The sequence below is a fragment of the Callospermophilus lateralis genome, chromosome 12 (assembly GCF_048772815.1).
Source record: "Callospermophilus lateralis isolate mCalLat2 chromosome 12, mCalLat2.hap1, whole genome shotgun sequence".
In the NCBI taxonomy this organism is placed as follows: Eukaryota; Metazoa; Chordata; class Mammalia; order Rodentia; family Sciuridae; genus Callospermophilus; species Callospermophilus lateralis.
The window spans coordinates 85,562,526-85,580,691 of record NC_135316.1 but is presented as its reverse complement, the minus strand read 5'-3'; the positions used below and the strand labels follow the sequence as shown (position 1 = coordinate 85,580,691).

At 45.0% G+C, this 18,166-nt stretch overlaps 1 protein-coding gene across 1 annotated transcript in view; it reads left to right on the top strand.

Annotated features, from left to right (window-relative positions):
- LOC143411492 (cilia- and flagella-associated protein 337-like) overlaps positions 1 to 17,002 on the top strand; it is a 116,285-nt gene extending 99,283 nt beyond the window's left edge. Inside the window, exons 14-21 of the mRNA XM_076872255.1 lie at positions 4,549 to 4,644; positions 5,469 to 5,527; positions 5,764 to 5,905; positions 8,010 to 8,049; positions 8,617 to 8,705; positions 9,684 to 9,877; positions 11,797 to 11,894; positions 16,771 to 17,002. Coding sequence (XP_076728370.1) covers positions 4,549 to 4,644; positions 5,469 to 5,527; positions 5,764 to 5,905; positions 8,010 to 8,049; positions 8,617 to 8,705; positions 9,684 to 9,877; positions 11,797 to 11,894; positions 16,771 to 17,002 — 950 coding nt within the window. The remainder of the gene's footprint in view (positions 1 to 4,548; positions 4,645 to 5,468; positions 5,528 to 5,763; positions 5,906 to 8,009; positions 8,050 to 8,616; positions 8,706 to 9,683; positions 9,878 to 11,796; positions 11,895 to 16,770) is intronic.
- Positions 17,003 to 18,166: the final 1,164 nt, after the last annotated feature.

The following is an 18,166-nucleotide window of genomic DNA, read 5'->3' as shown; positions in this document are numbered from 1 at the left end:
CTGCTCCCCCAGCCCAAGACTTCACCCCCGGATGTCTCTTCCAACAGCAGTCTTCAGGCTTCTATGCTGTCCCCATCTTGAGTCCTTTCTGGTGACCCATGATCCACAACACCCCTACTTGGATCTGTCCTTACTGCTTGCATAGGGTGATACAAAATTTCCCCGCCCTCCCACTCCACTCTTCCTAATTGTTCTGTCCTGGTTCCCTGTCTTCAAATTCATTCTCTCTCTCTCTCTCTCTCTCTCTCTCTCTCTCTCTCTCTCTCTCTAGTGTGATCATGGTTTTTTCCATTCATTTATTTATTCATTCAAAAAATATTGATAAGTACCTGCCAAGGACTAGGCACCGTGCTAGGTGTTGGGGCTTGGGGCTGGTAATCACATCTCTGTCCCTCCAAGTCCTGAACCATTTAAGAAGCACACACGGGAAACAGTTGCAGGGTTCAGATATCTTCCAGTTTCACTGCTAGATGTACAGGACTGGAAAGTGGCTGGAGTCCACAGCCAAGTGAGCTTTCTTCCTACTACTCCATCCCACCTCCAGAGTCTAGGCCCACCCTCCCAAAGAAGCAGCCTGAAGACACTCATCTACCATGGAGCCCCAGGGGAAGAGATATAGGGAGTTGGAAATTTTTGCATGAAATAAGAAAGTTCCTACATTTCCTAAGGCCCAAAAACCAAATCCTTAAAAACCATGAAGCCCAGATCACGATCCCTTTGCTTTGGGCATTTGTTAAAACAGTAGCCAGAAGAGTAGACTCATTAGGATGAGTCCTTCAATCAGAAGATATCTGAGCTGCTCTCATGGGTCTAATGCTGGGGTAGGTAAAGGGTCGGTAGATTTGAGGCCTGTGCTACCCTCAAGGCCTACATTCAGAAAAAGATGTGTGTGACGACCAGGTAGAAGAGTGGTACTGCCATTCAGGGAGTCTCAGTGCTGCTTGAGAGTCACCTGGAGGGCAAGGGTCAGAAATTGAAGCCACTGGAAACCAGAGATCAAAAAGAGATTCATACCTGTAGATTTATCTTCAAGTACACATTCCCCCGGCCAAAAAAAGTTATCCTATGAAACTCTTTCTCAGCATGTCTAAGTTTTCAAGACCTTTATGGGGAGAGTGGTGATATTTCTTTCCAAAGGTTTATTTCCATTGCCATTAAAATGAAAATAAAGTCATTGGCCAAGAATGCGATGTTGACTTTTCAGCCAGCAGGTGGGAGATAAATCCCCATTTGCAGCAGCATTTTTTGCTCAAAGTTATGTGGCTGTTTGGTGGTTTCAAGAAATCTTCTTCTTCATCATTTTTTTTGCCCCCAAATGCAAAGCCAGCCATTGCCACCAATAACTCATATTGTGAAAATCACAAAAATGAGATGAGACTAGATGGAGTCCCATACCTTCCCAGGAAAGAGCAGCCCTGGCTCGTCTTCCGAACCAAAACAAAGTGGTCCTTCTCACAAGGGCCTGGTGAAGAGGTTGCCTTCTGATATGGAAAACCACCTGGAGGGTTCTTCTGAAGCCATCCTCAGGAAAGTGGAGAGAAGGGAGAAAGGCAAAGCTGGATGAGCTGAGAACATTTTTTTTTTCTGCTTTTAGCTTCATTCTTTCTCACAATGGGAATTGTTAATTTTTCTATTACATCAAACAGAAAAAAAAAATCGACTGTGAAAGAGAAAGATCAAGAGATATCAACCAGGCGAAAATGAAGGAAATCGGTGTGTTCACTTGGAGACAAAGGCTTTTTTTTTTTAATCTAGAAAAACAACGTAAGGCTATTTGTTAGCTACCTACCTCTAAATGTCAGTAATTTTCCTACATGCTTTTAAAATTTTCTCGCATTTAGTGCTCACCTTGACCCTGTTGTACCCATTTTCATAAATGAGGAAACTGAGGCTAGAGAGACAATAGTTGTAACAGCTGCCATTGTTGAGTGACGCTTCCAGGCACTGTAGGGTCATAACCCTTCCCAGCCTTCACTGAATGAAAGTTTATGGAGGACTATTCACACAGGGGCCTCCTTTGGTTCACTCGAAAACCCTGAGGAGTAGGTCACCGCCTTATCACAGATGAAGACAGCTGAGGTGTAGGGAATGGAATTCTCCCCGAGACCCTGGCTGGGTAAGTGGGGAGCCAACACACTCTCACCCACTCCCCTGTGCCCGGCAGTGGGATGAGTGTGGGCAGGAGGAGAGGCTGTCTGCTGCACCTTCCCTCTTCTACTTCTTTCCACCTGATTCCCCAAGTTCAAAACTCCGACGAGCTCAGTAACCGAGGGTGACACCATGCTTAGCCCAAATCACCAGCCATGTCTTCCAAGCATCAGAGAAGCACTGCAACCCCAGAGCCTGGCAGGAGCCACACCACCAGGAATGTAGGAAATCCTCCCTCCTCCCTCTGAGAGGACTCAGCTCCCTGAGGACCACCACAGAGAGCATTGTCCAGGGCACCATCTTTGGAGGCAAAAATCTGAGTTTGAATCTTCTCCCTTATATTAGTAGCTATATGATTTGGGGGTACATTGTGGTTCTTTCTAAATGGTGGACTCTCCTGTAAGATCAGAGTTACAACCCCTGCCTGGGAGAAAGTGCCTAGCTGGAACTGTGATCGACATCCCCTGGAGGGCAGGGCTGAGTCAGCTGTGTCCACCAAGGTTCCCTGAGTGTACGTCCCAGGGCCAAGTTCACAGTCAGGCTGAAACAAGTGTTGTGGAATGATTCACAACCTGAGTCACAAAGGTGGGGCATGGAGGCATGGCCTCCTGTATTTAACTGCAATACCCACGGATCCTGCCATTGATATGATTACTGTCTTGGTCTGTTCAGGCCGCCACCACAGACTGCCATAAACCGAATGGCTTTTAAATAACCAAAATGTATTTCTGATAGTTCTAGAACTTGGAAATCTGAGATCAAGATGCCAAGATGGTTGGGTTCTGGGTTCTGGGGAGGGCTGTCTTCCAAGGTACAAACTGCTGACTTCTTGTGTCCCCACATGAGGAAAGAGAACGAGGGAGCTCTCTGAGGTCTCTTTTATAAAGCACTAAACCACGTATGAGGGCTCCACCTGAATGAGCTCATTCCCTGCTAAAGGCCTCATCTCCTAATACCATGATGCTGAAGATGGGGATTTCAACACATGAATATTGCAAGGACACAAACAGTGCACAACGATGGCTATGGCCATCCGTTTTCCCTCCAGTAGAGCAGTTTGTCTCTGGAGCCCCCTCAGAGAGGAGAGCTCTTTTCCCAGGCTCCTTAAGTTCAAGTAGCAATCTTCTTTGCAGTTCTTAGAGATTTGGATCTAAGTAGGTCGGTAGGATTTCTATTCAGTTCTATATTATCTGAGTTCTATAAGAAGTAAAAGAAGTCAGGAATGGTGGCCCACGACTGTAATCCCAGCAATTTGGGAGTCTGAGAAAGGAGGATCACAAAAGTTCAAGGGCAGCCTCAGCAACTTAGCAAGGCCCTCCAACTTAGTGAGACCCTGTCTCAAAGTAGAAAAGTGAAAATGGGCTGGGCATGTAACTCAGTGGTAAAGCACCACTGGGTTAAGTCCTCAGTACCAAAAAAAAAAAAAAAGTAGAAGGAGGAGGAGGAGAAGTAGTAGTAGTAGTAGTAGTAGTAGTAGTAGTAGTAGTAGTAAAAGGATAGATGTGGGCTCTTTGTGGATGGTGCCTGAAACTTAGCAGGTGAGCAGAAGCCTGGGCAGGTAGGGCTGGGTTCAGTTCCTAAGGCCTGAGCTGCGTTGTGGAGATGGAGGTTCGACACCTGCCTTCCTGGAGGGCCTTCTCCACCTTGGGCGTGGTCCAGAGTAAATGCAGACCTCCAGACATTCCTCCTCTGACCCTCCTCCCTGCTGCATGTGCCCGTGGTGGTATATTCATTTCTTGGGGGTTGTTCTTGTTGGTTTTCTTCTGATCGTTGCTTCCCCTTCTTTTCACCCCACCCAGCACGATGCCTTAACCCTACAACATGCTTAGATAGAGATGAAAAATAAATGAAGGAATAAACATGAACTTACGGTCCTGAACCAATCTTTTAACTTGTCTAAATTTCCGTCTCCTCTTCTGACGATGGGAATAATATTCCATCACAGTGTCTGTGAAAGTCCGTGGTTAATGTAGGTGCCATAAAGGTTCATCAGAATTATTCCAAGCCAGGGGCTCTGAAGAGGGGCATCTTTGGGGAGGTGTCTGCAGAGTCCCAGGCCAAGCCCCCCAACACCCATCTGCGTGGGTTTCTCGGATGTCTCAGGTCTCCCCCCACCACCACCATGAGGCCAAGTTCCCAAAGTCCAAGGTTCCTGGGGCAATGTTGGGGCTCCCTGGGCCACCAGAGCTTTTAGCCTGCCCATCTGACTTTGACCATCAACTAGGTTGGTTGGGTGCTTAACCAGTAAGGCCACTTTGCTCCATTTGGTTTCCAAATGCTACATGGGCAGCCACCCAAGAGAGGGCTGAGAGTGTGAGCGTAACAGAGAGATGCTGAGTGAGCCATGAGCTATGCAGGGAGCCCCAAAATCAACTAAATGGGCTCTCCTTCACCCGCCAGGCCCAGACCCAAGTGTCTCTCGCCTCGCCTTCCTGAAGACTCGGGCAGCCAGGTTGGACTCAGTGGCGGCTTCCCTCATCGCCAATGGGCCAGGAGGTGAGGTCACAGCCCCATGTTGGGCAGTGCCCCAGTGTCCAAGACATGTCCATTCCAGCCTTAAGTTGGGTGAGGAAGGGTCCCTAAGCTTCACTATTCACCTCGTGCTGCCTCTACTATTTCTCCATGAGCTTTTTTCCTCTTGTTAGGGCTCAAGCTGACACCCCAAGCTGCTCTGGTCCCATTCCTGCTCTCCAGGGAGGCAGTCATGTGGGGAGTAGGAACTCCAGCTCCACTTCCTTTAAATCAAGCCCCCCCCCAGCAGGTTTATAGTTATCAAGTGCCCTTGGATGCCCCCCCCACTACCGTTCCCTCTCTTTGATATACTTGAGGTCCCCACTTCACAAAAGCTAGCACCTATATACCCACATGTAAACCCAGGCAAGACGGTAACTGACAGGCCATGCAAAACCCCCATCCCATCCCTCTGACTAGGCAAGTTTCATAGTGTGTTACATAAAATGTGTGCATGCGTACACACACTCACACACCCTGGTGGAAAGACATTAATCACACCATGTCGTAGTGGCATGACATACTTTTTCTCTACAGCTGAAGCTAGATCCCTCCTCTGATTAGTAAAGAAGGGAGAGGATTTTGAGTCATAGAAATCCACAAAGAGGAAGGACCTTGTTCCCCCGGATATGCTAAGAATCCTAATTGATCAAAAGCAACCAAATAAAAAAGATGTCCTACTCCCCCTGTTGTGAGGTTGCAGCGGCTGCAATGGTTTCTCGGCACAGGTTCACAGACACCCCGGGGTGGGCTCAGGAACCAGGGTTAAAGAGCAAACCATCCCTCCTTATCGCTTTCCTCCCTCCCAGGTCCTGTCACCTTCTGGAGGCTGTTCGGTGGAGCTGGCCTCATCGCAAACTTCACTCCTGTAAGTTGAGCAGCCAGTTGGATAACTGGCTCCCTCGAGCTTGGTTTTTTTTTTTTTTTTTTTAATGCTAGCCCACCCAACAGAGTAGCTCTGCCACTCTCCAAGCTCTTAGCTTTGTTCGTCTTCATGGCATTTCTAATTTGCTCAGGGATTAACACAGGCACAGCAACTAGTCCTTACCGTCAATCAAGTACAGCATTTCATTTCACGAGCCATTGTGTGTATGTGTGTCTCAGTCCAGAGAGAAAGCCCAGGTCAGCAGCATTGCAGTGACAACCGAAGATGCCCTCGCCTACCTGGCTGACCAGCAAGGCTTTGTGCACGTCTGTGACATCAAGGAGTACGGCCTGCAGGGACCGGAATTGCAGCCGCCCAAGAGTAGGCTATGCACTTCTTCCTATTAAACTCTACGATGAACACAGATTTGGTTACAGTGCAATATTCTGGCTGGTAAAATTAAATTGTACCAGTGTGGGGAGGGAGTTCTCTTCTTAACACTCTTTGAAAGTAGATATGTAGAAAAAATATTTTAGTGAAAAGTTGGCAAGGGTGCAGGAAAAGAGGCGCATGTACAGTCTTGAATAGAGGGTAAATTGCTGTGTGCTAACTGAAGGGCGAGTTGATATTTAGGATGTATCTAAAGCTGTAAGTGGCAATTCTACTTCTAGAAATTTGGCTGAAAGAAATAATAAATGTGCACAGAGATTTAATTATAAGATTACGCATCAGCACAATGTTTATGAGAGAAAGAGAGAGAGAAGAGAGACAATCTATATGCACAATATAAAAGAAAATGATTGAATACCTGAGGGTATAGTACATTGGAATATATAGTCATTAAATAATGATACTGTAAATGAAATGCATTCATGGGAAAATATTCATGATAAAGGTTAAATGGAAAAAAATCAGATCATGAAGGAATATTACATTACAATTATATCTTTGTTAAAGCAAAGAGGATTAAAAGACTAGAAAGACATACACCAAAGTTTTAACAAACATTATTTCTTTGTAGATGAAGTTAGGGGTATTTTTAATTTTTTTCTGTTTGGAACGCCATCTTTTGAAAATTTTATGCATCCATACTGCTTTAGTAACAAAAAATATGTTTAAAAATGTATAACCCTTTCACACAATTATAAAAGTACTCATGTTTATAAAAAAAGATTAAACAGTAGGAAGTAATGAAAAATGAAGATGTTTTTCTGATCTCCCCTACCTTCCTAACCTCCATTAAAACTGTTAATAGGGGGCTGGGATTGTGGCTCAGTGGTAGAGCGCTTGCCTCACACGTGTGAGGCACTGGGTTCAATCCTCAGCACCACATAAAAAGTAAATAAATCAATAAAGGTATTGTCTACAAATAAAAAAAAAACTTTAAAAAAACTGTTAATGAAATTGAATTTATTTCCAGATATACACACATGCATACCCGTATATAAGGGCACACACACATTTATAATATGTTAATTTTAGAACTTATTTTTAAAAGTTGTGTCTCTTAAACAACTTTCCAAATAAATATATTTAGCTCTACCTCATTTTTAAGTAGTTTTATAATTCCATCAAATATTTCTCAAAAGCCTAGAGATAAATGATCACATATTTATTTCTGTTCCCCACTAAGAGAAATGAGAATTTATAGATAAAAATAATCTGCCTTGTTATTGTTTTAATTCCAAATATTAGAGGTATGTGAGTCAACTTTCCATTACTGTAACAAATAGTTTGGCTAATCAAATTACAAAGACAAAAAGATTGTTTGGTTCACAGTTTTTGAGCTTTCCATTCTGGACCAATTGGCCCTGTTGCTTTGGGCCTATGGTGGCACATAATAGCAGGACCACATGGCAGACCATGTGTTTCACCTCCTGGCCAGGAAGAGGAAAGAAAAAAGAAAGAAATGAGAGTGGTCCCTTTGGGGGTATGCCCCCAAGGACTTAAAACCTCCTCTAAGCCCCTTTCTTAAAGGTTCTTTAAGCCCTTAACACATTTTGAGATTTAGGGGGACATTCCAAATCCCAGTGTAACTTTCACTAGCCTATTATAAAAATCATTTTTAGGGTTGAGAGTGTAGCTCAGTGGTAGAGTGCTTGTCTGGCAAGTGTAAAGCCCTCGGCCAGATTTTCCCACTGCAATAAATGAAGAAACATGTTTAAAAAAAATCACTTTTTACTACTTGCATATTCCTGTACACTTACCAAATCCTAAGCACTGAAGAAAATCACAGCATAAGTATCCTGCATGGGTCCCATTTCACATGCCTTCGGACCTGGTATGGGGTCTGACACACAGTAGTTGCTCCGTCACTGATTTTGGAACCCACGCAGCAAGGCGGATGACTCACCACACCCATGCCTCTCTGCCTGCCCCACGTAAGTCGGGATCCAGCCCTGACCTGCAGAGACAATCCTGCAGCTCCATGGTAGGTGTGCCAATGCCCCATCCCACTCAGATTGTGCTCTTTCTTTGCATCTAGATGTGACCTTCTGGAGGGCTCATGTCAGCATGGTGACATGGTGAGTACCACCATCACTTTTAGAGTTCAAGAATTTGTGAAAAAAAAAGAGTGAAGATGATTTCCCCAGGGTTGATTAGATCAGTATTCTCAAAAGCCCTCTGAGGGAGTCAAAAGAGAAAAGTTATTCTGCTATTGATGAAAACAAGGACAGACATGGCCACACACAACTAAAGGAAGAGACTGGAAATCATTTTTCTCATAAACAGTTGATGGTTTTCCTTGACTTGGCCTGCTGTTGTGCAAATTTATAAGCTTAGTAGGTTTAAGATTTTTTTGGTTGGAGGAATTCTAACTCTTGCTAAATGGATCCTTTCAACCTCTTGATCTTCCACTCGGACTGATCCTCCACAGGGTGGTTTCCAGGATATCTCATTTGATATCTTGGGGCTTCAGTTGGGGAATTTGGAGAGAGTGTGGTAAGGAAGAAGGCAGGGAAAGAATGGTTCCCACAAGAATCGAGAAGAACCCGGCTTCCATGTTCCAATTTTAATGGAGTACACACATATTGATCCAACGGCCCTTCAATGCGGTAGCTTGAATCTCTTCTCCTCTCTTACCTCTTTAGTTTGGAGCTGATAGAGGAAGAAAATATTCTGCTATCATCCTCCCTCGACCACACGGTGCGCCTGTGGAGCATGGACGGGGCATACATAGGTAGGGAATGTCCACCTGGCTTCCATCTCAGCCCCACTTTAGAACCAGTCTAGCCGCCATGGAGTCATTAATTCTCTGAGCTAAGGTGTATGAGTCAGCTCAGGCTGCCATAACAAAATATCATAGATGGGGAAGCTTAAGGAACAGAGGTTTATTTTCTCTTTGTTCTGGAGGCTGGAAGTCCAAGACGAGGGTCCCTGTGTGGTTGGATTCTGGTGATGGCTCTCTACCTGGCTTTCAGAAGGTCTCCTTCTTGTATGCACACACACTGGAGAGAGAGCGCTCTGGTGTCTTACTGTAAGGACACTAACCTTGTCCAATCAGGGATCCTCTCTTATGAACTTATTTAACCTTCATTACCCCCATAATGGGTCATTGGCAGTTAGAGCTTCAACGTTAAGAATTTTGGGGAAACAATTCAGTCCATAGTAAAATCTAAGCTTATTTTCCCCACAATTAGTAAAATCAAAGACATTTGAAATGAGAGAACTCAGTGAAATTGAAGGCAGTGAGTTTGGTAAGGAACTATTTCATAAGGATCATGTCTTGGCAGGGAAAATTCAAAACTGGGGGAAATTGTGTTGCCTGGCACATGTGGGCCACTGTAACTAGAATACCCTGACTTACGCTCAGAGGCCTGTGGACCTATTCTAGTAGTCCATCTTGTCCTGTAGCTTATGTTTCTTGAAGCAGGTCTGGAACTATTTTGAACTTATCCTACAAGTCCTTAGTATCTTTGAGTAGCCTCTGCACCCCGGTAATACATTGTGTAGATGCCGTCCCAGGCTTCAGCCTCCAAGACCAATTGCCCTGGAATATTTCTTATGAAACTAGAGAGGCATAAAATAGCTTGATGAAGGTGACCTCTTCAGGATTAAGAAGACCTATACATTTTCATAGTAAGCTTTGCTCTGATTGGAAGACAGGTTACCTGCCATCATATGCATATTATATTTCAATTTATCTCTATTGTTTCAGGGACCTTTGGGCAGAGTAGCCCCTGGGATATTTTTACTCCTGCTTCTTGGGGTCATCCGCAAGTCCCCTATGAAATTTTGACAGATCCCTGGAGTACGCCTGCTCACTCTGTGCTGGAAGGAGATGCTCCTCCTGGGTGCACAGTGGGAAGGGAGGAGCAGGACCAAGTGATGGAGGAGAAGACTTGTACTGAGGTTGGTGCTGGCACATCGAGCTCAGCTGGGTTTCCTTTGTAGCTTGCAGGTGGATCAGCATGAAACAAAAACTGCAGCCTGAGATAGCCAAGGCATGACCCAGGAATGCAGGAATAAGTGTGTTCCCCACACCCCAAGCTCAGGTTACTGACCAGGACCAGGAGGATGTGTCTTTCTATCTATGGGAAGGCAGGACCTGGTCTCCCAGCATTTCCCACATTTTGACCCACCTTTTGTGGCCAGCTGTCCTGGGAATACCAGGAGACTTCACACCATGCTCAACCCAGCTGTCATATCTGAGAACAGACCCTACCCATTCACAGGATCCTGGTTCTGAGGTGCACTTAAAAGCAGAGGGTCCTAATGACCAAAAGGAAGAAATGGTTAGCTTAATGCCCAAGTCTATGAAAGTCAAAGTCAGAGCAAGAGATTTGGTAAGGGCCCTGGTCGATGCAGTCTTGATTTACAGCTCCATGAAATATATGGATTTCCAAGAAATGCTCGCCCTTTAATAAATTGAAAAGAAGGTCATTTCATGAGCTATTGCTCACCAGCTATGTTACAACTCAAAGCAGGACACCTGCTCTGCCAGCAAAATCATGTGTCGTGGGTTTTTCCTTGGCAGCCTCACAGAATACTGATCATGCAGTCTAACCGAGGCACTAGCTCTGACTTGGAGTTCCAAACACGTTCAAAATAGGAAATAAAGGAACCAGGCAAGCACCCATCAGGAAAAGCTCTGTCTCATCTGGGCCTCCTGCATCTCCTGGATCCTGTTCCCAAGGTTATCAACAGCACCCTGGTGGCTCTCACGTGCAACTATTGGCTCATTTGGAAATAACAGTCATTTCGGTGTGCTTCTGATATGGAGAAAACAAATGCCTTCATTAATTGTAATAGACCTGCAATTTATGAAACAAAAGCTCAGTGGGAGGTGGAAAGAAAGGAAGGAAGAGAACAAATAGGGTACACGTGCTGATGGGGAAAACAGGCTTTTTGGATCTTTTGCTCTGGGGCAAACCTAGAGGAAAATCAGGCTGCAAGTTCAAATGCTGGTGGGAGGGGACACACAGGAGGGCAAGGTGGGAGGAAGCCGAGAGGGGCAGGCAAAGCAAGAAGGAAGAGTGAAATGCATTTGTTCAATAGATGTAAAACACTGTAATTCATAGGACACTTGCCCTCCAAGGGTGGAAAAGGGAGAGCAAAAACTTCAGGAGTGAACTTGATCTTGTGTAAGGAAACCAGAGGGTGATTGTTGCTTATTCTTCTGCCCTACTTAAATGCAGTCACCTCAGGAAGCAGCCTAAATTTTTTTCCAAGAACAATACAGAGAAAACAAGAACCTCAGCCTTCACATACAGTATCTGGGCCATTCAATAGGAACCCGAATTGTAAAATTACAGAATAAAATGTTTCAGCTCCTGTTTATAAGTTGGGGATCCTGAGTTCCACTCTCGAGTTCACTTTAATTAACCATAAGACATCCTCCAGCAATCACTTCTGCTGAGCTCTAAAACGAGGGGTGGGATTAGACGATCTCATAAGTTTCATTCCAGCCCTACAAAATCGTGTGTTTCTCTGAATGCCTGTCTCGCAAAAACCAGGATGTGTTGATTGGACCCTGGATGTCAGTAGTGATTCTTCCAGGATGCCAGCAGATCAAACACCCCCACAGCTGAAAGCTAAAATAAGCTGACTGAATGCAGAAAAGCATTCACCTGGAAAATATCACATCAAGTTGGTAGTTGGAAAAATCAAGCAAAAGCTCAGGGGAAAATGCTCTTGTTATCTCACCGATTCAGTCAGCTTGAATTTTGTTCTAACACAGAAAACCCATGTAATCTACGGGTGGTCTTTACGCCCCGCTACCAGTGCAGTCCTAGGGTTCCCATTCTCATACCCACTCCTTCTTCTTCCAGCCGGAAAGGACCTCTAACCTTCGTACTCCAGAAGGTTCCATCCTTGAAGTTGAGATGAAAGAAGATATACACCGGTGGTGTGCACTTGACCATGGCAGGTTAGTCTGAAAGAAACCCCCCCCCAGCCCCCTACCCCCATCAAAGAAACAGCCTTCCTGAAATAACACAATGTGGCATCCTAGGCCAACCCTGTCATCTGCATATGTCACTTGTCTCCAAAGTTCCCTAGTCTGTGAGCATAACTGAGATCACAGCTCAAGTCTCACCAGTTGAATGACCTACCTGCATGACTCAGGACACTCCAAGGAGCCCCCGCTACCTTGTTTTGTCTGGCTGTTGCACAAGGTCAAGGGCCTTACTCAGTTCTTTACTGGCTGATGTTGCCGTGCTCTGCACTGCCTGAGGCAAGACAGCCTTGCTGTCTCCCCACAAGAGCCCTGTGCATTCTCTGACTGCTGGAGGGCCTGGGGTAGGGGTCGGGGCCCTGGTACTCCCAAAGCTGTAAAACTCCAGAGTACTTCAGAGACTCAGTGTGTGCCCCAGGTCACCAGAGAAGCAGGGCCAACAAAGACCTCTCCCTCCATCTCTGTGGGGTGTTCTGTTCCCTAGGTCTCACACTGGCTGTCTTGGGGCTCAGTCCCAAGAGTCCCAAAGCATCACCTTCAGTGTCACCTGCTGCTCCTGTCATCACAGGATGTGGGTCTAGACCATGGGGTGCGGGAATGACTACAGCACTTCCACCTCTCCAGCTCCTGGCTGCAGAGGCTCCATGGTCACCAAGAGCCCAGGAACCTTCCCTGCATGGCTGCCCCACTATCTTAGCTCTTAGGTCCATTTTCAAGGTCATCTAATAGTACAAATAGCTCCAGGAGCTTCCTGCCTTCCACCTGCACACTAGGAAATGCAAACAGGGATATATGGAGTGGGGGTCTTGGCAAAGGGTGCACCTTTCAGCTGGATAAAAATCTTCTATGGAACTTTCCTGTAAGCTTCCACTCACTTCTGTTCACATCTTGTTGGCTAGCTCTCCAATGGCCACACCTAATTGCAAAAGAAGCCGTGAATTCCATGACTAAGCAAGGAAGGGCACAAAAGGATTTGGGGTAGGCAACTAGCAAATTCTGCCTCAGCAGATCAACAAGGAAAAGACTTTGGCTGTTGTGAGAATCAGAGGGCTTCTCACATAGAAAGACCACAGATCATGCTATGCCATGCCAGAAAATACCTGAGAGCCATGAATCTAAAGTTTGGTTGGAGAAAATAATTGGCCTATGAGACAATGACATGGGCTTGGGTTATAGTCACAGATTTGTCTTTGAAAACAATGTGTGACCTTGGGCAAGTCATTGAAATTTCTTGGTGGATGTGGAATCCAACAAGATGATGAACAGGATGGTGTACTGGGGATGGAGATTGGATAGAGGGGGCCCCTTCTCTGCCCGCCGACATCTGAGGACAGACATCATGAGCATCTTCCTCAGTGTGGCTAACAGTGTCAGCGACAGCAGAATGGGTGCCTCTTTAACCACCTTCACAGACCTGTTTGGATTTTAAGGGCCTTTTTCCTCAGCAGGTTTGCATGCTGCAGGGTGTGGGATGGGGAAAGGCTTCAAAACAAAGTAACTACTGAGGTAGGAGATAATCAAAATAAGATGTTGGGTGACTGTCTCTTGGGTCCAATAACGGCAGCATAAAATGGTATACAAAAAGTTGGCTTGAAACTCAGAACTGGTTTTGGTTCCCCATTGGTTGACAATTGAGTGGAATGCAAAGTGAGAACGTCAACCAATGGAGAAGAAATGGGTATGAGTGGGTCAGCTTAGAGGGTCCCAGGTAGGAGCCACAGAAACCAACTCAGTCAACACCAGTGATTGTTGGGTTAACTTAAAAATTGGTACCTTGCCAGGTGTGGTGGGACACACCTATAATCCCAGTGGCTTGGGAGGCTGAGGCAGTGAAGCAGGAGGATCTTAGATCTTGAGTTCAAAGCCAGCCTCAGTAACTTAGCTTAGGTCCTAAGCAACTTAGTGAGACCTTGTCTCTAAATAAAATATTAAAAAGGGCTGGGGATGTGGCTCAGTGGTTAAATGCCCCTGGTTTCAAGCCCCAGTACCAAAAAAAAAGATATCTTGTAAGGCATGGAAACATTAAAAAAAAGACACATTCTACAAGCATTTTATTTCAATTTTAAGATGTTCATTCAAATTTCAACATTAAGCTGTACATTCATTCATTTATTCTCTGATGATGCCTTCCATAATAATTATGTGTGATTTTCAATTTCTGATGTGTGTGTGTGTGTGTGTGTGTGCACGCGCGCTGAGGATTGAATCCAGAGGTACTTTATCACTGAGCTACACCCCTATTGCTTTTGTATATTTTATTTTAAAATGTGGTTTCACTAAGTTGCTAAAGGCCTTGCTAAGTTGCTGAGACTGGCCTCAAACTTGTGATCCTCCAACTTCGGTTTTCCAAGCCACTGGGATTACAGGCATGCGCCACCACATCTGGTTAATTTCTGATTTTTTTAAAGTAGAATAAGAGCTTACGGATATTTGCAAAGCAATAAGAGTGCAGTATATATCCAGATTTTGTAATTATTCCCAAGCTTTAACAGTTATTTCATCTCTCCTCAACTCAATATTACCCCTCAAACAAAGTGTCCATTTTAGCCTTCATAAAAATTTTTAAATTATTTTTACTTTAATTTCATCAATTTTTCTTTGGTTTCCATACAGTCATACAGCTCTGATCAAAAAAAAAAAAAAAAAAAAAACAAAAAAAAACAAGCATACAATAGGCATAAGCAGGTTTGAAAACAAACAGTCGATTCTGGTTGAGCACGCAACTTGACTCCTCAACTCTTGGGGCAGAAGCTCAAGTATACTCCAGTTGTTTGCCAAATATGAATGCTCAGAAGGCTGTGGGCATTTGCAGGGTATTGACAGATAATCCATTAAACCATTTAGTCAGTTAGGAGAGCACCTTCTGCAGCAATTCCATTGAGCAATAGGGATTCCCTAGAAATCAAGTAAATCTTTCCTTGGGCTGCTTGGCTCTAGGCCCCAGGACATGGAGAGAAACCACTGGAAGGCCGTGACCCTGTTGTCTACCTACGGATGTTCATCTTACAATATACCTCCCCTGCATTGTCTTAATGGGGCCCCACCTTCTTAAATAACACATGCCTTATTTGATGTTAAAAACAAAAATGTTGAGGATTTTCCACCTGGGAGGATCTCAGACATTAGATAAAGAATTCTACAATTACTTTGTTGAGTTCTCACATCTCTGGAGATGTTCCATTTATTATCTCCTTCTTACAGATAAGGAAACTGAGTCTTAGGGAGGACATATGATTTGCCCAAAGTCAGACCACTAGCAGGTGACAAGGCAAACACAGGTCCCCCAGCTCTTTCTACTACCCCACCTGCTTTGGAGAACAGCTTTTGTATGAGCATTAAAACAAAGGGCACGTCTTACTCATGTCCCCCACACACGGAAGCTATGGTCAAGTGGCAAATTATTTTCCCTGCAAAACTCAAATCTGACTGATGATATTTGTGAGTTAACACAGCAATGTTGTCTGGGGCCAGCTTAAACAGAAAGGTCTGGAGGTAGCTGGGAGTAGGTGTTTCCCAGGTTGTGTGTGGTGAAGTGAGACATGGACAGGCAGACTTGAAATCATCTCCAGAGAAATGGTGTCAGAAAGGTCCATGGGTGACCCAAGGGGCTGTGCATGGAGAAAAGAGGGCATAGAACACCTCCAGCCAGAGACTGTAGAACAGACCAGCAAAGAACAGAACAAGTAGACACCAGGGCCATGGAGACAGGGCATGCTACAGGAAAGCATGGTTAAGTACACCCCACCCCCCTGATATATCTAGAGCATTCAGATTTTAGGTCTCAAGTTTTGATTAGATAATTGTCCATGAATACCACCAGGGTCAGTTTATTTAACATTCCATCTTCAATATTTCTTGAGGACCATTCTATGCCAGGCACTGTACTGTGATACAAAACTGGGCAAACAATCATGAGGGCAGAGGAATCTGTGTCCTGAAGGAGCTCACACCCCACTGAGGGACCAAGGAGTCTCCAGGACCCAGCGCTTCAGTGCTTGGCTCCCTTCCCCTTGACAGGAAGGGAATAAAGCATTGTGGGAATTTGGCCAGGGAGGGTGGGAGGGAGGCTCCCCACAGGGAGGAAATTCATACACCTAAAAGATGAGTAGGACATGGAAGAGCTGCTGCCATATAGATTAACCCTGAGAATATTACGCTAAGTACAGTGAGCCAGTCACTAAAAAACAAATGCTGCACCGTTCCACATATACAAAGTTTCTAAAATAGTCCATCCTAGAGATGAAAGTAGAATGGTCTTTGCTAGGGGAGAGGGGAATGAGAGTGGTTGTTTTAATGGATACAGAGTTTCAGTTTTACAAGATGAAAAAGAGTTCCAGGACGGAAGTTCATGATGGCTGCACCAAGGTATGAAGATGTTTTTAATGCTCCTGAATTATGCACTTAAAGTGATTGAGATGGCCAATTTATACAATGCATACTTTACCACAATTAAAAATAAAGAGTCGGGGCAGCACATGAAAGAGCAAGGACCCTGGGCAAGGTGGGGATGGGGGAAAGTCCTGGGAACTTTGAGGAGTTCCTTGTAGATGAAACAAGTGAGGGCGGAGGGGGGGGGGTGGCAGGGGGAAGTGACAGCAGCAAGAACAGAGCTATGAAGGGAGAGACTTGCAGGGGAGAAGCAGATGGCTTTCTAAGGTGTTTAGAAATAACCAGGAGGAAGGGAAGAGTCAGTGCAGCAGACCAAATAGAAGGGATCAACATAGTCTGTGTTTTTGCTAACGGAAAACTGCTGTGTTGCTCAATTTGAGGTTTCCATTGAAGCTGATGGTGGCAGGGAGACCCCGGGTTACCAGAGAATCTGCACACCAACTTGGCTCTTTTCCACCAGGCTGCTGCCAGCGCAGAACAAGCCTTACCAGCAAGTGCCAGAGCCTGCATGGCCCAGCATTTACCAGACCCTCCGGTGCCACGAGATCGCCTGCCTGTCAGCTCCTGGGGAGAAGCCAGATTTGTCTATTATTGGCTCGGAAATGTCTGAGGTCAATTTTCTAATGCAGGAAAGAGAAGGAAGTGGAGCTGCCCAGAAGGAGCACGGGTCCCGGGGCAGTTTCCTTGTCTGAGCTCTAAGGGTCTCAGCTGCTATTTTTTCTTCTTGGCAAAAATTCTTCTTCCCTGTGTAATCATAAGGTCTGAATGAGATTAAGCTTTGCCCGAGAGGAGCAAAGAGGAGTGAAACAAGGAATGATTTCAGCCAACATGGGCTTCTTCCCAAAGCAATTAGACCTTGAATTTAAGAGAACAAATTGGATTTGAGGTTTTTCTTCCTTGGAGGCCCTTATTTCACAGAGTGGGAGAATGGCTGCAGTGAGTAGCTCCAGAAGCAGGTCCACCACAACCCAAAATATCACGGACACCATGTGCTTACAGGTGACCAAGGACAGGAAGAGAGCAAAATAAAAATAGAATTTTGAGAGTTTGCTCTGTGCCGGGTAGGCCCTGTTGAAGAGTTTAGAGGTACTATCTCATCCATTCCTAAGAACAGCCCTCTGAATAGATACTGCTGTCCTCTATCTTACCAACAAGGAAACTGAGGCTCTGAGAAGTCAAGTGACTTACTAAGGGTTAGCAATTTTTAAATGACACTGAAGAATCCAGAGTCCACCAACCATGCTGACTCTCAGCCTGAGAATAAAACCAGAGAGCCAAAATCTTCTCCTTTCTAAAGAGCATCCTGGAGCAGCTGTTTTAAGCTGGGAATGATCTCAGAGATCTCAACAGCAGTAGAGAAAGAATAAGAACAGAGTTTAGGATAATAGGCACTCCCTGAACTCATCTCTTTACCAAAGTTATTTTAATCCTTACAGCAAGCCGAAGGAGGTGCATCCTATTTGACAGATGAGAAGACTGATCCTAAGTGAGATTAAGAATTTTGCCCAAAGTTACACAAACAAAAAATTCAACACATGAGCAAGGCCCTGGGTTCAATCCATGGCACCACCAAAAAAAAAAAAAAAAAAAAAAAAAAAACCCTCAAAATTGAAACCGAAGTTTGACCTCAACTCTGGGCTAGAAATCTCTACCTCTAACTCAAAATCATCATATTTGCAAATGGAGGTTTTGAGGTCCAGAGACCCAGACTGCAAAGTTAGGAAGTTTCTTGGTTCCGGCCCCAGTCTAGAACCTTCCAGTACCTTCTCCCTATTCTCTGGTTGGACCATGACCACTATCCACCTTAGACCTGGCCACGCTCCTCCCCAAAGGGCAAGGAATCCACACAACCAGAA